The 14,877-nt window shown below is 37.9% G+C and overlaps 2 protein-coding genes across 2 annotated transcripts; both read left to right on the forward strand.

Annotated features, from left to right (window-relative positions):
* The first annotated feature begins 620 nt into the window (after positions 1–620).
* LOC113727975 (subtilisin-like protease SBT4.14) lies at positions 621–6,781 on the forward strand. Its single transcript, XM_072076458.1, has 11 exons — positions 621–795; positions 877–977; positions 1,115–1,212; positions 1,343–1,486; positions 2,975–3,080; positions 3,720–4,233; positions 4,599–4,696; positions 4,788–5,012; positions 5,139–5,247; positions 5,338–5,551; positions 5,784–6,781. Exons 1-11 carry the CDS (start codon positions 691–693, stop codon positions 6,332–6,334), a joined length of 2,265 nt encoding a protein of 754 aa, XP_071932559.1. The 5' UTR covers positions 621–690; the 3' UTR covers positions 6,335–6,781.
* A 3,850-nt stretch (positions 6,782–10,631) lies between these two features.
* On the forward strand, positions 10,632–14,128 carry LOC113727976 (subtilisin-like protease SBT1.1). Its single transcript, XM_027252404.2, has 2 exons — positions 10,632–10,753; positions 11,729–14,128. Exon 2 carries the CDS (start codon positions 11,739–11,741, stop codon positions 14,055–14,057), a length of 2,319 nt encoding a protein of 772 aa, XP_027108205.1. The 5' UTR covers positions 10,632–10,753; positions 11,729–11,738; the 3' UTR covers positions 14,058–14,128.
* Positions 14,129–14,877: the final 749 nt, after the last annotated feature.

The following is a 14,877-nucleotide window of genomic DNA, read 5'->3' on the forward strand; positions in this document are numbered from 1 at the left end:
AATTAATTGTTGTAACCCTTTGATTGGTGCCCAACTCATCAAATAAGCAAAGTCTCAGAGAAAGATGGATGTACTTATGGTGGCCTGTACCTATAAATTTTAAAACCTAACCATCTTATTTAGTACTTAGTAGTAGGTTATATTGCATCTTCCCATCATCCATTTAAACCAAAAAGAACCAAATGGATCTAAGTGCCTTTCATCACGAGGCCCTCAGAATATCTAAATTGTATTAAATCATATGAATTACAACAAGGACGAGGTTTAGACTTCGTAATGGTTCAGATGCACTTGATCCAACATGGGAAGTACTTAATGACCATTTTCAGAACCAAGCATTTTAGCAGGAAAAAGAAACTTTATAAGGTCAATGTCGCATAACATTAGCTTTAATCTTTAAAGGAACATTTAAAAACAAAATTGAACTTAGCCCACGTAGCTTTCTTGTCAATAGCATATGATAGCTGAACCATTATCTTTCTTTAAAGATTTCTCAGCGGACGTCTCTCAGCATAAAACACAGAAGTCAAGTTAAAGTATCATCTCAGAAATCTTATCAACTTTCCACTTTTGATCCAGTATAAGGTTACTTGTTCTATAATATTGTCCTTGAATTCCTATTGTTTATATATAACTTCAGCACATAACATAGAAAACAAAGCCAACAATTCCTTTAATGTCGAAAATACAATGATAGGGTACCATACTTACATCTGTTCATCCCCTATTCGTCATCTTCTGCTTTTCCTGATTGCACTGACAGCTCTTCAAGCTGCAAATGGAGACGTCAAGAAGGTGCGTAACATTACTCAGCTTCAACTACACCAGTGATTTAAACATTTCGAAATAATTTGTTTATATCAATATATTTTGCAGGACTTCTATATCGTTTTCATGACGGATCATTCGATATTGGATAAAGAAGAAACTGCAGTTCAGCAGACACATGTTGATCTTCTCGCATCCCTTAAAGGAAGGTGAGTGATTGGCTGTGGCCCTCCTGACATCCCGAGTAGTAACAGAATTTCATAATATGTCAAAGCAGACAGCAAATTAAGTACAAAGTAAACTTTGACCAGAAGCTTTTCTAACCATTTTATTCCTAATGAAACAGTGAAGCTGATGCTAGAGGGTCCCTGGTTCATAGTTATACGAAAAGCTTCAACGCGTTTGCAGCAAAGCTGTCTGAAGATGAAGTTGGCAAGTTATCAAGTATGAAGATTAATCCAGAACATGGATCTTACAGTTTCTGGCTAGTTTTAAGTGCCATTTCAATAGTTGATGATCATGATAGGTTTAGTCGAACGAAATAGTAACTAATATGTGGAATATTAACGTCCAGGTCTGGATGGAGTTGGTTCAGTGATTCCAAATAGATATCACAAGCTGCATACTACCAAATCATGGGAATTTATTGGACTGCCTCCAACAGCAAAAAGAAATTTGCAAGTCGAGAGCAACATCATTGTTGGTGTACTAGATACAGGTTCAAGTTTATTTTGAGAAAATTACACTACATTCTTCTTGCGATCGATTAAAGAAATGTTACATGCGATCGATATGCCTATTGGTTATTACTGATATCCTCAACAGGAACCAAAACAAGTCCTCGTATTTAGCCCTTGTTCTTCTGGTGCATATTAACATTATCCCTGTTCAGATTTCAAGTATTTTTTTTCTTTTCAGACATGATAGAATCTATTCTAAACCTACTACATAGATTTCAGGTATTAATTCAAAGAAAAATGGGTATTAAGCCCTCCTTCCATTTTTGCAAAAGCATTGGAATGATAAAAAGACATTTTTATCGGTTGAGTTTTGACACATCGATTGTGAGTGGTGTGTGTACTACTTAAGGTTCTCGGTGTAGCCTGAAAGTCAGCATGCCTTTTAAATTGGGCTGTGGGTTTCTCTTATATAGTGTGTGTGTATTATTTATGGTTGTTGGTGGTTGAGTTTTGACAATAATTAAATTCAACTCGCATAAAAATTTATATTGTTGAGCTCATGCTTAGCTTAGCAATACTCATAAACGTGTGGCTTATTCTTGACTCATGAAAATGTTCGACTTATGAGCCTCATTCGGACTATTTCAAACTCATATCATTTCTTTATTTTGGCAGATAAAATGTAAGGGATGAAAAAAAAATACATTCAATCCTAAAATTAGTTTCAATATCTTCATCCACTAAATTTGCATGGAAGTAATCTCTTTCTTTCCTTTTTTTTTTAGGTAGAAAAAAGAATAAATTAACTTAAAGTAAATTATGTTCATATATCGACAACTAAGGAAAAAGCAAGTCACCTTTATAACAAAATATGTTTCTTGTCAAAATAACCAACATCGATTCACCATTCTATCTCTCGAAGTTGCTAATAAAATCACCAAAAAACAAGTACGATTTGCTGATTCATTCTCATTTTTACTTAATATTGCCATAAAGAGAAGGTAATACTCCAAAAGTCCTAATTTCAATTGGATCAATTACACTTGAAACAAGTATCACTGATGGATAAAAGTTAATTCACATCTTTTATTTTACTTTATTACACGTTCTATGTATATATAACACATACACCATTGCAAAGAGACAATTTTAAATTTTTTTTTTTTTTTAGCATTTTTCATATTCTCATGCATCATAAAATAACCATCCAAAAGTTGGCACATCAGGTAAGCGTCTATTTTTTAATTGAAAAAAAGGAGCAAAAATGAGCTCTAGGACCAAAGGGGCAAAATTTTTATATTTGAGGGACTATTTTAGCTGATTTTAAATGTGAGGGATTAAAAAAGTTTATTTCAAAAATGTGGGGGACTCAATGGGCAATTTTCTCAATAAAATAATCATCCAAAAGTTGAACTTAACTATGAAGAGTAATTATTCTAGATTTTTCCTAATATTTATAGAATTGCATATTTTTCATGCACTTTGGTGTCTATACATCTGGTATTCTTACAGATTTCCTTCTACAGGAATTACTCCAGAGTCACAGAGCTTTAAGGATCACGGTCTAGGACCCCCACCAGCCAAATGGAAAGGGACTTGTAATCATTTTGCAAATTTTTCAGGATGCAACAAGTAAATATTTTCAATACTTTCTCTTTTGGATAACCCACTACCAATTATATTAATGGGCTTCTTTTCAGATTATTGTTCATTTTATTAAGTGCATCAACTAATTTTTGCAGAAATCAACATCAGAATAAATGATAAAAATTGTAAAGGGACTTGTAAAGGGACTTGTAATCATTTTGCAAATTTTTCAGGATGCAACAAGTAAATATTTTCAATACTTTCTCTTTTGGATAACCCACTACCAATTATATTAATGGGCTTCTTTTCAGATTATTGTTCATTTTATTAAGTGCATCAACTAATTTTTGCAGAAATCAACATCAGAATAAATGATAAAAATTGTGTTTGGATAGAAGGTTATTCAGAAAAATTTTCTAGTAAAATACTGCCGTACTTTTTGTGATTTGATACATATGAGATAGAAAGGTAATTGAAAAATAAAAAGGTGATATGTTACCAAATCCAAATAATGATTTATTCGCAGAAAGCAGATTTGATCTCCTAAAAACTTGGTTTTCTTCTAACCATAGCAATAAAAGTGTACATTTGAATGCACCAGAACAACTTATACATAAGAGTGCTCTCTTGTTTTAATAATTTACATTGTGACCTGTTTTGCCATATGTTTTCCTGCTCTTGAAGCAAGCTTATAGGAGCAAGATACTTCAAGTTGGACGATTTTCCAGACCCGGACGACATTTTATCACCAGTAGATGTTGATGGCCATGGAACTCATACATCATCCACCTTAGCAGGCAGTCTAGTTCCTAATGCAAATGTGTACGGCCTTGCTAAAGGAACCGCGCGCGGGGCAGTCCCATCTGCTCGAGTGGCAATGTACAAAGTCTGTTGGGCGAGTACAGGTTGTTCAGACATGGATATTTTAGCTGCATTTGATGCAGCCATAGCTGATGGCGTGGACATTATATCTATCTCGATTGGCGGTTTATCGGGCAATTATACAACTGATTCTATATCAATGGGATCATTTTATGCGATGAGGAAAGGGATCTTGACCGTGGCTTCTGCTGGAAATGAAGGGCCTAACATTGCTAGTGTCACAAACCATGCTCCATGGGTTTTTACTGTGGCTGCTAGTGGCATTGATCGAGGCTTCAGGAGCAAAATTGCACTTGGAAATGGACAGACAGTCTCAGTAAGTTGTGTAGCTGCTTCTGGTTTGTTGATGTAGCAACTATCATCACTTGGAAATTGCTATTTTTCGTGTAAAATAGCATCTTGAATTAGTAATTCAGAGTCCAGTTACAACCAAAATAGCACAAAAAGGCCACTGCCTCATAGCCTAGAGGTCGAATACCCGCTCCACAGTGCAGGAGTCAGAAGTTTTAAATTCTAGAAATTTAGGATCAAAAGGAATGGGAAAGGAATCGCAGGTTAATCATGTTCTTCCTATTGCATATGCAGGTGACATAAGTTTGTAATCCAGTGGGATGATATAGTTTTTTACTTGCTCCTCCTGTCTTTTCACTTTATCACTTGTGAAATAAGTTGCATATGCAGGGAATTGGAGTCAATACCTTTGAACCAACGCAGAAGTCCTATCCCCTTACCAGTGGGATGGATGTAGCAAAAGATTCTAAGAGAAGGAACCTCTCAAGGTGTTAAATAGTTGTACTCTTTAACCATTTGAGGTTTTTCAAATCACAAGAAACATACCAGCTTAACTGTGTTGATATTACGCCATTGCAGCCTATGTATTGAAGAATCAATGGACCCTAAGAAGGTAAAGGGAAAGATTGTGTTTTGCAAGCTTGCTGTGTGGGGTGTTGATTCTGTTGTCAAAGCTCTTGGAGGTATAGGCACCATTGTTGAAAGCGATCTATTTCTGGACACTGCCCAAATTTTCATGGCTCCAGCGACCATGGTGAACTCAAGCAAGGGTAAAAGCATTACTGATTATATCCACTCAACAAGGTAAACTTTCTTTTACCCTTCTGTAACCAAGAACGTGAAAACAAAAAAAAAGAGCATGATTGTGCAAATGTTGAAAAATTCTGGTCGAAATGATTGATGACAATTTTCAGTATTGAGCAAATGCAGATCGCCAAGTGCAGTGATTTACAGATCCCAGGAACTCAAGATTCAAGCACCATTTGCTGCTTCATTTTCATCCAGAGGTCCAAATCCTGGAAGCCAACGTCTTCTCAAGGTGAGTATGATTTCCATATTTCGTTTCTGAAGTAAACTAAACAGAGCAAACTGCTTAACTGGCTTGCCTTCTCTAAAACGAAATATGCAGCCTGATATTTCAGCTCCCGGGATTGACATTTTGGCATCATACACTCGTCTGAGATCCCTCACTGGATTAAAAGGAGACACCCAATACTCGGATTTCACATTCATGTCTGGAACTTCCATGTCATGTCCACATGTCAGTGGGGCGGCAGCATATGTGAAATCATTCCATCCGAATTGGTCCCCAGCTGCGATCAAGTCTGCCATCATGACCACTGGTAAAATGGCTAGCACCTCTCTTTCTGTAGTTTTCACTAATTATCACATTGGCCGAATGGCTTGCACCATCAGATGCTAATATCGAACTTACTGGAAATCCTTATTGTAGGTAATACTTTAAGGAATTTAAATAGAATTTATGGGGGTTTTTCTGTCAACTCTTTTACTCTACAAATTGTGATAGTCTCCTTATTATTGTCCTTCACCTTTCATGCAAATTTTCCGAAAAAGCTACCCCTATGAGCTCCAAAACGGACAGAGATGCTGAATTTGCCCATGGTGCTGGTCAAGTGAATCCAGTGAAAGCTCTGAGCCCCGGACTGGTTTACGACATGGACGATTTCTCATACATTCAGTTCCTCTGTCATGAAGGCTACAATGATTCGTCCTTGGCTAATTTAGCTGGCCAACAACAAATAAATTGTTCCAAATTGCTTCCTGCAACTGGAGAAGATGCTATCAACTATCCAACAATGCAGCTCAGTTTGAAAAGCAATCAAGAGCCAACTACAGGGATTTTCAGAAGGGTAGTCACCAATGTCGGTCCTTCTCAGTCGGTGTACAATGCCACCATTAAAGCACCAAAAGGAGTGGTGATTACGGTGAAACCGACAAGTCTGTCTTTCTCCCGTGTATCACAAAAGAGAAGCTTTAAAGTTGTGGTGAAGGCAAACCCCATGTCAAGTAAGGTGCTAATGGTATCAGGTTCACTCACATGGAGAAGCCCCGGTCATACCGTGAGGAGTCCAATTGTCATCTTTAATCCATCGCTGAGACTTTAACATGAACTATGTACCTAAAAATTTCAAGCCAGTCAAATAGATAGCATGTTAGAAGATGAAGAATGCACGGAATCAGAAATAGGAAACTAATATCTATTATCCAGTGTAAGGAGAATAAAATACTTGAGATGCATATTATTGAGTATTGACCAGTCCTCTAAGAATTGAAAAAGAGATGTGTGGTGGAGAATATTAATAAAAACAGTGCCTGATAACTGAATTGATTAATATCATGTTCCAACCAATCCTGCTGAGCAAGGACAAGCTCTCTGCCTGATTAGAACTAGCGATTCCATATACATTATTCAGGTATTCTGAACTAAAGGCCTTGCAGAATGTATTGGAGAAATAACCTGCCACTGCATAATGTAAATGTAATAGACCAGGCACTCTTCAAGGTTTTTGTACAAAAAGATGCTAATAACTATCAGTTTAATGCATACTAAACGCAGCGATTTGTTTACAAGATTTTCTGATAGTGTATATGAATTGGACAGCCCGTTTCGGGAGGATTGGAGACTGTCGTGTTAATGACCCAGTCTTGTGAAGAATCTCTTCTTGTGTACTCAAAAATTTTTGATATCTTAACATGAGGAAATACTGAAAGGGCTGCGGACAACACTTCGATTTGGAGAGGCCCCCGGATCCGTGTTTCATGGAACTGTGGTCCAGAAAGAACTATCAAATTTATTTTGTTTTTTCGATATGTTGTCCCTTATTTTTCTTTGTGGGGTTGGGAGGTTTGGGGGGCGTTGAACAGCACTAGGAAGTAGGAGTTCGAGTAGTGTACTATTCGAATTTGATTCGAGTAAAAATACTTGAACTCAAACTTGAATAAGAGCTTATTGAATTCTTCAAAGTTGAACTCGAATTTGAAAACTCAAGCTAATTTTACCCTACTCGAGTTTGAACTCGACCAAATTGAGCCCAATGGAGTTCAATTGAGTTTTCAAGCTCGATTTTTTAGTCAATTTCATAATTTTATAATAAATAATTTAAAATTACATTATAAATATACTACTCAGATAAGGTTTGATGAATACTCAAATTTATGATTTTTTATTAACTTATCAAGTAACTCGAACTCGACTCGAATTTGGTTAACGACGAATTTGAGTCGAGCCTATGATCGAACTACTCGTGAGTTCGAGTCGCGTAGTTTGATTAATTCACACCCCTACTAGCAAGTAGCAGACACTTTTGTTTCGTCAGCGCATAGGGATTCAGAGAATTTAAATTTTTTTTTTTTTAACCAGACACAGATTGAATCGAAACAGCCTAAACGGATTGCTGTAGTGTAAAGCATTTGGACCTTCAGATCTCGTGGATCAATCTATCCAAGTTGCCTTTACCTGTAGTCCACGCCCTGGAGGGCCACTTATATCTCATACTACCACTATAAAGAAGACCACAGGGCACATTAATTCTGGGTCCATTGCTTCATGCCTCTTTCTTTTTGCAACATTGCACCATGCCTCGCATATGCATCTCCATATTACTCAATTCTGTCGAGTGGTTCCGTTCAGGCACCAGAAACAGTGGTGCACATCTTCAAGTGGAAGCAAGACCTGCGATGATTAGACAATCACCATGTAAACTGCACGCGACTAATCAATTAAAGGAGTCACTAGTTTTGTTGTTTGTGTCTAGTTAGCCTTAGTGATTTATCTTTTATGATCCACTACTACTAAATCTCGTCAACTGCATACAAAAAGAGCGATGGGCTAATGCCTTTTTACCACTACCCTATTTTGCCAGAAGAGTCAAGTCTGTCATGAATGATGACAGTAGAAAAGGGAAGGAATGGCCTAGACTTTTATGACTCTAGAATTGCAATTTTGCATGGACTAAAAGTACCCCTTCTTTGCTGTTCCAAACCAGCAATGAAGCTACCACAATTGGGTGTTTTGTGGGTCTAATCACTAATGAATCATGCTAGTACTTCTTTTGCCATGTCTCCTTTTGTTATTGGACGTTACACCAGAACAGTCTTTGACATTGTCCTTTGTCAAACTCAGCAGAGCCACGTACTTTTGGCTTAGCCTTGGAAAATGGATAGCCAGTGTAAAGATGGATTCTAAGTTGTAACTATGTATAACGCTCTCCAGGCACTACTGAAATAGTGGGATTCTGCAGCTAATCCACATCCTGCAAACATGATATCAGCTATCACTGTACGTGAAAAGGCAAAACAAAATCAATTTAACAAATCGCTGCAACTATAATCCATTTACAGCACGGGAAATTTACAATCCATTAAAGAAAAACGTGAAATTAGAAGGAAATTAGCCTGACTACCAGAGAATGCAACTGCTGGTAAATTAGAAGGAAATAGACAACGTCAAAGGAGGCTGTATTTGGTTCAATTTTACTTGTGTAACTTAGGAAACTAGCACCAGGGAAAGTTCTGGCTTCCAGTATGTCGAAAATGCTATTCTTTCACCCTTTGCAAGTAGAGTAAGATGTTGCTCAAATATGGATAAAATGTTAATATCCCGTTTTGAGGATCCCACTGAATGTTAATCCGAGGCATCCGTGTATGTTTTCCAGAATGCAAGTCAGGCGAAGCACGCCAGCGATGCAGCAACATAATTGAAAACAAAGTGTACTTAGCTTACAGATTACTTTATCATGCACGCTGTAGATATAAATTCTTCGCCATGATTGGATTTGTTTTTGCTGTTGTGGCTCCAACCAGGAGAGCTGGTATGGGGGAATTGCAAACAGAGCCGAAATATGCATAAATGGGAAGGTGGCCATGATTAAAACTTGAGAAGTTTTCCTTCATTTCCATAAGGAATGATTTGCACGTAGCAAGTCTTGCTTTAATCTTTCTAGGGAAAGCTTTTTCCAAAATAAAACTGTCCGATAATTCCAAAAGTGCTGCACCAAAACTGTCCGCAGAAATCAGGTTTTAATTGTCTTGAACTTTTAAACTTTCCAGATTAGCTGAAAGAACAAAAGAAAATATCTGTTCAGACACATTATATAAAATCCCACCTGCTGTTGCTTTGAGGGAGGAAAGGCCAACTTTATTTCCAACTTTTCTTTCAATTGTAGGTCAACTGACATTTTGTCATTCCATTCCAAGCGATTGAATAATGCGAACATCCAAAAGAAAAGATCTCTCGTAATCATGGTTCGCCGTTGCAGGTCACGGTTGTTTCATCCGTCGCATCAATTAAATATCGAGTGACACGTACATTATAGCGCATAAAAATTTCCAAAAAATCTGAAAAAAGTTACTAAAATTAGAAAATACCAAAAAAGGCGCAATCTGAAAAAATATTCGAATTGATTTCGAGTTGACTTGAATATATCGACTGATACCATGTATCACGGATTCGAATCAGTCAATATTGGCCGAGTCAGAGTAAGTTACCATGGATATGATATTATTTGCGATTCGGGAATCGGTATCGTACCAGTTCAGCTGAGTCGTATTGGAATCATGATGTTGCTAACCATGCTTGTAATTGCTGAAGCTCTGGAGATTGCCAGCATGGCCTAACGATACGCATGAGTTCAGCACAATCAGTGGACCACAAACATAAAAGGACTGTGTTTCCAAAACTAGAGTGGATTCCAAGTAACTTCATTCTTAAGCAAAGTTGACTAGTCTCAATGTCTGCCATTGCTATTGAGTGTTTATTGGGACTTATAACTCGTTGATCTGAAGTCATAGAACACCAGCATATAACAAATAGTTAGAGCAGTTGGAGTTATGCAGGTTAGAGTTTCGGGAGATAATCTTTAAGAAGTAAGAAAAGGTTTTGGGATTAGTATTACTATTTGCATAAATTTCAACGAGAAAGTTGAACAAAGATCCAAGGTTTTCCTGATAATTAAATGCAAAGATATGAAACACCTCTTAATCTTTGGTTGATGTAATATCTGGATTAAGAGTTAATATTTATTATCATATTCGTTCAGATTTTGGATGAAAAATGAGGCAAGCCTCTGGCTCAAGACATTATCTGATTAATTATACAACACAAGAAAAGAAATTGCTAATGCTACATGCTTCTGCTGTAATAAAAGGCTTGCAAGTCCTTCAGGGCTTTAATTCAGTCCCTCCTCAATGCCTCAATTTATAACACCTGATTTTACGTGCAAAACAGTAATAACACACCTTATCATATTGATGTGACTTAGCAATACACTAAAAGTACTTCCACAATGTTGTATAGCATCTCTCCACTGCCCACATGTTGAATGATATCTTCTGAAAACTTGTCCATCTATCAATGTCAACAATTCAAGAAGCTTCAAAATTCTCTCCTCCAGCCATTGCACTCTAGAGAAAAAGGTGACATGTTAAGTGAACGTGTCGCCCTGTTTCCTTTGCCTATATAAACTCTTTCTTCCAACTTATCCACTGCTCAGTTTGCGTGCTCTTCGACTGAGTTGAAGAAAGAGGTACTTTCTCTGTCTGCTAATTTGCTTGAATGTTATAGGATTACTACAAAAGTGATAATCATTCTTTAGTTGTTGAGTGCTCGAATCATCCCTTTACAATCACAGATGCTCAGTACTTTAATCACAAACAAAAGCACGAGCATGACTTATCCTCTTTCTTTTTCTGTTTGTTGAGTTCTTTTTTGTCTAAATACCCTTAGGGATGGATTTAAAGTGCTAGTTCAATAGTCTGGTACAATTACTATATCCCCTAGGTCAAGAAGGCAGCGTGCTAGGCAGTGCATCAGCATTTTCATACATTAGTAAGTCACTCATTGGCTTCGCAATTCTGGCAAGAACATTCTGATTCGACTGATACTCTAACTCAAGTAGTAAAAGATTGCAATTTAAGATTATCTTTTCATAACTTTTTGAACCCTGCTGCTTTATCCAATAGATTAATAAGGACATGCTCTTTGAGAGTTACAACTTACCAAAAGGTGGTGCCTAAGCAATTGGATACAAGTACTATATTTTTTGCTTGGCAGAGGAAGTCATCATATAATGGTATAGATCTTGGTTTTAATGCCCCATTTGAGTTTAAATTTCGTTAGCCGTACAGCTTAAGTGTTAATAGTAAGTCAATCAATTGAAGCCGCTCATGTACCTTTAATTTAAGTACTTGCTCTTTAAAATGAGGTATTTTCTGTCTTCCAAGATTTGGATGGTAAAGATTCCTAGATTTTCCTTTTGCTGTCCCCCAAAAATGAGGCACAGGACTTTATATTGCGGTATTCACTTACACCTCGGTTTTAATTATTGTTGGTACGCATTAACATGCTTCTTTGTGATAATGTGCTATTTAAAGCATTCTCGAATCCGTGTTGATACCCATTAACTTGTTCTTGCAGTTTTTCCTTGTTATTTTAGAAAAAAAAAAAAACATAATTGTTACTAATCTTATGTCCATTTCTTGGGCACATTTTACGTTCTTAGAGAACGGACGATGGATTTCAGGAACAGCTTGCTCTTTCTGGCTTTAGCAGCTGCAACAATGTTTACTTCAGTGGTACCTGCTGTTTATGTGGTTCACATGGATAAGGCTAGAATGAATTCCTTGGATGATTCTCTTGGAGCTTCCAAAAGATGGTACGAAACTGTCATAGACTCTATTACGGAAATCTCATGTTCAATAGATGAGGAAGAAGTAAAAGAACAAGAAACTTTAGCTCCTCAGCTTCTATACGTTTATGAAACTGCCATCACAGGCTTTGCTGCCCAACTCTCCAAAAAACAACTTGAATCACTCAAAAAAATGGATGGATTTCTTGCTGCCACCCCGGATGAATTGCTGAGCCTCCATACAACTCATTCCACTCAGTTTCTTGGCCTCAGAAGTGGCAGAGGACTTTGGAGCGCTCCAAGTTTGGCTTCTGATGTAATTATCGGTGTTGTTGATACTGGAATATGGCCTGAGCATATAAGTTTCCACAACTCTGGCATGTCACCAGTTCCCTCTGGGTGGAAAGGCGTATGTGAAGCAGGTACAAAGTTTTCTTCTTCAAATTGTAACAAGAAGCTAATAGGCGCAAGAGTTTTCTCTAAAGCATATGAAGCTTTAGTAGGAAGAATTAATGAAACAGTTGATTATAGATCACCTCGTGACTCGGAAGGGCATGGAACGCACACAGCTTCAACTGCAGCTGGTAACATTGTAAAGAATGCCAACTTCTTTGGTTTGGCTAAGGGTTCAGCTAGTGGCATGAGGTACACGTCTAGGATTGCTGCTTACAAAGCTTGCTATCCCCTAGGTTGTGCAAGCTCTGATATACTAGCAGCCATTGACCAAGCAGTCAGCGATGGCGTTGACATTTTATCATTATCTTTGGGTGGTTCTCCAAGGCCATATTACGCTGACAATATGGCTATCGCTGCATTTGGTGCAATTGCAAATGGAGTCTTTGTTTCCAGCTCAGCAGGCAATGCAGGCCCTAGAAGCTCAACTGTTGGCAACACTGCACCATGGATGATGACCGTTGCTGCAAACTACATGGATCGCAGCTTTCCAAGTGGTGTAAAACTTGGAGATGGACAAGTTTTTATGGGGGCATCATTGTACTATGGCAAGGCTACTAAGCAATTGCCACTTGTATATGGTGAAACTGCTGGTGCCCAGGGAGCTCAGTTTTGCATTAATGGCTCGCTGTCCCCAAAGTTGGTCAGGGGGAAGATTGTTGTTTGTGACAGAGGAATAAATTCAAGAGTTGAAAAGGGAGAGCAAGTGAAGATGGCTGGTGGTGCCGGAATGATAATAGTAAACACAGAAACTGGACGCGAAGAACGGTTTGCTGATCCACACATCCTGCCAGCCACAATGCTGGGAGCTCAAGCTGCCATTTCTATCAAAAGATACATGAATTCGACAAGAAAGGCAACAGCATCGATTGAATTTTACGGAACAGCGTATGGCAATCCTGCACCAGTTATGGCAGCATTTTCTTCCAGAGGACCTAGCGCAGTTGGACCCGACATCATTAAGCCTGATGTTACTGCACCTGGTGTGGACATATTAGCAGCATGGCCACCTAATATTAGTCCAACAAGGCTAAAGAGCGACAAAAGAAGTGTCAAATTTAACTTCATTTCTGGTACTTCAATGTCCTGTCCTCATGTTAGTGGCATAGCTGCGCTTCTAAAATCTGTCCACAAGGATTGGTCACCAGCAGCGATTAAGTCTGCTTTGATGACAACTGCTTGTACCCTTGACACTGGAATGGCTCCAATATCAGATGCTGCTTCTGGAAGCTCCAAATTTGCAACTCCTTTTGCATTTGGTTCAGGTCACGTTGATCCTGAGAGGGCAGCTGATCCGGGGCTTGTATATGACATTTCCACCCTGGATTACCTGAATTACTTGTGCAGCCTGAACTACAACTCTTCCCAAGTGGCTCTATTCTCAAGAAACAATTTCACTTGTCCTGATGAAGCAGCGATACTTCAGCCTGGTGATTTGAACTACCCTTCATTTGCGGTGCTCTTCAGAAATAATTCAGAGAGTATTACAGCTACATATAAAAGAACTGTGACAAATGTTGGCATCCCAGTTACTGTCTATGCTGCACGGGTCATGCAACCTAACGGGGTATCAGTAATCGTCGAGCCTAATGTTCTTCACTTTCAGGGCATTGGGCAGAAACTGAGTTATAAAGTGAGTGTCACCACATTGGAGGGTCGAAATTTGTCAGATAGTTACTCATTTGGATCTGTTGTATGGATATCAGAGAAACATACTGTTACTAGTCCAATTGCTGTCACCTGGCAGTAAATCATGGGCACAAATCTTAACCTTGGAATGTTCCAAGAATTCAAAAACTGCTTCAAACTTTTTTCCATGTGTACCTGATGGTTTTATGCTAGGAACTGTGGCTTCTTATAGTTGCATAAAACGTAGAAAGTTAGTATGATCTTCAATTGCTAGCTGAGAATATGATTGTCAAAGTCATATATGACTAAAGTGAGTACCCATGTACTGGCATTTTCCACTATGGTAAGGTCATAATTTTACATTCACATGAATACAATCCCACGTTTATTGCAAAAAACAGAAATGGAACTTCCAACTTGCAAAAATGGTCTTCGTTCCTTCGTCTCTTTTCCTTTTGGCCTGGAAAATACTATAGCCAACTAGAAGACGATCAAAGTTTTGCTTTGCCACTAGTCATTTGTCAGGATTATCAGGTCAAAGTGAGTCCTTGTGGAAAGACGCCAATAAAATTTGGTATTGAGAAATTGCAATGCTAAGCAAGGAGTCAATCTATTTGTTTAGGGGCATGTTGACCCGTCCGTTTGATTCTTTTGTTGCACTAAGGTCTGATAATTGAAGCTGGTTTTTCTTAATTACAAATAATTAGGCGGTGCATCAATCATCATTACTAAACTAAAGTGCAGTTCCAGATTGCTAAACTAAAGAGAAAAGTTTCACTTCCAGAATCTCACTTTTAGTTCGTCATCCAATATTAAAGAATACCACAAATTTAGCTTGATTTGACCAGAGTAGATTTGTTTGATACAGACAAAGACCCAAAAACACTAAAAAAAAAAAAAAAAAAAAAAAATCAGAAGAAAGAGTGAATTGAGTGTATTTA

This window comes from Coffea arabica, chromosome 2c (assembly GCF_036785885.1).
Source record: "Coffea arabica cultivar ET-39 chromosome 2c, Coffea Arabica ET-39 HiFi, whole genome shotgun sequence".
Taxonomy (NCBI): domain Eukaryota; kingdom Viridiplantae; phylum Streptophyta; class Magnoliopsida; order Gentianales; family Rubiaceae; genus Coffea; species Coffea arabica.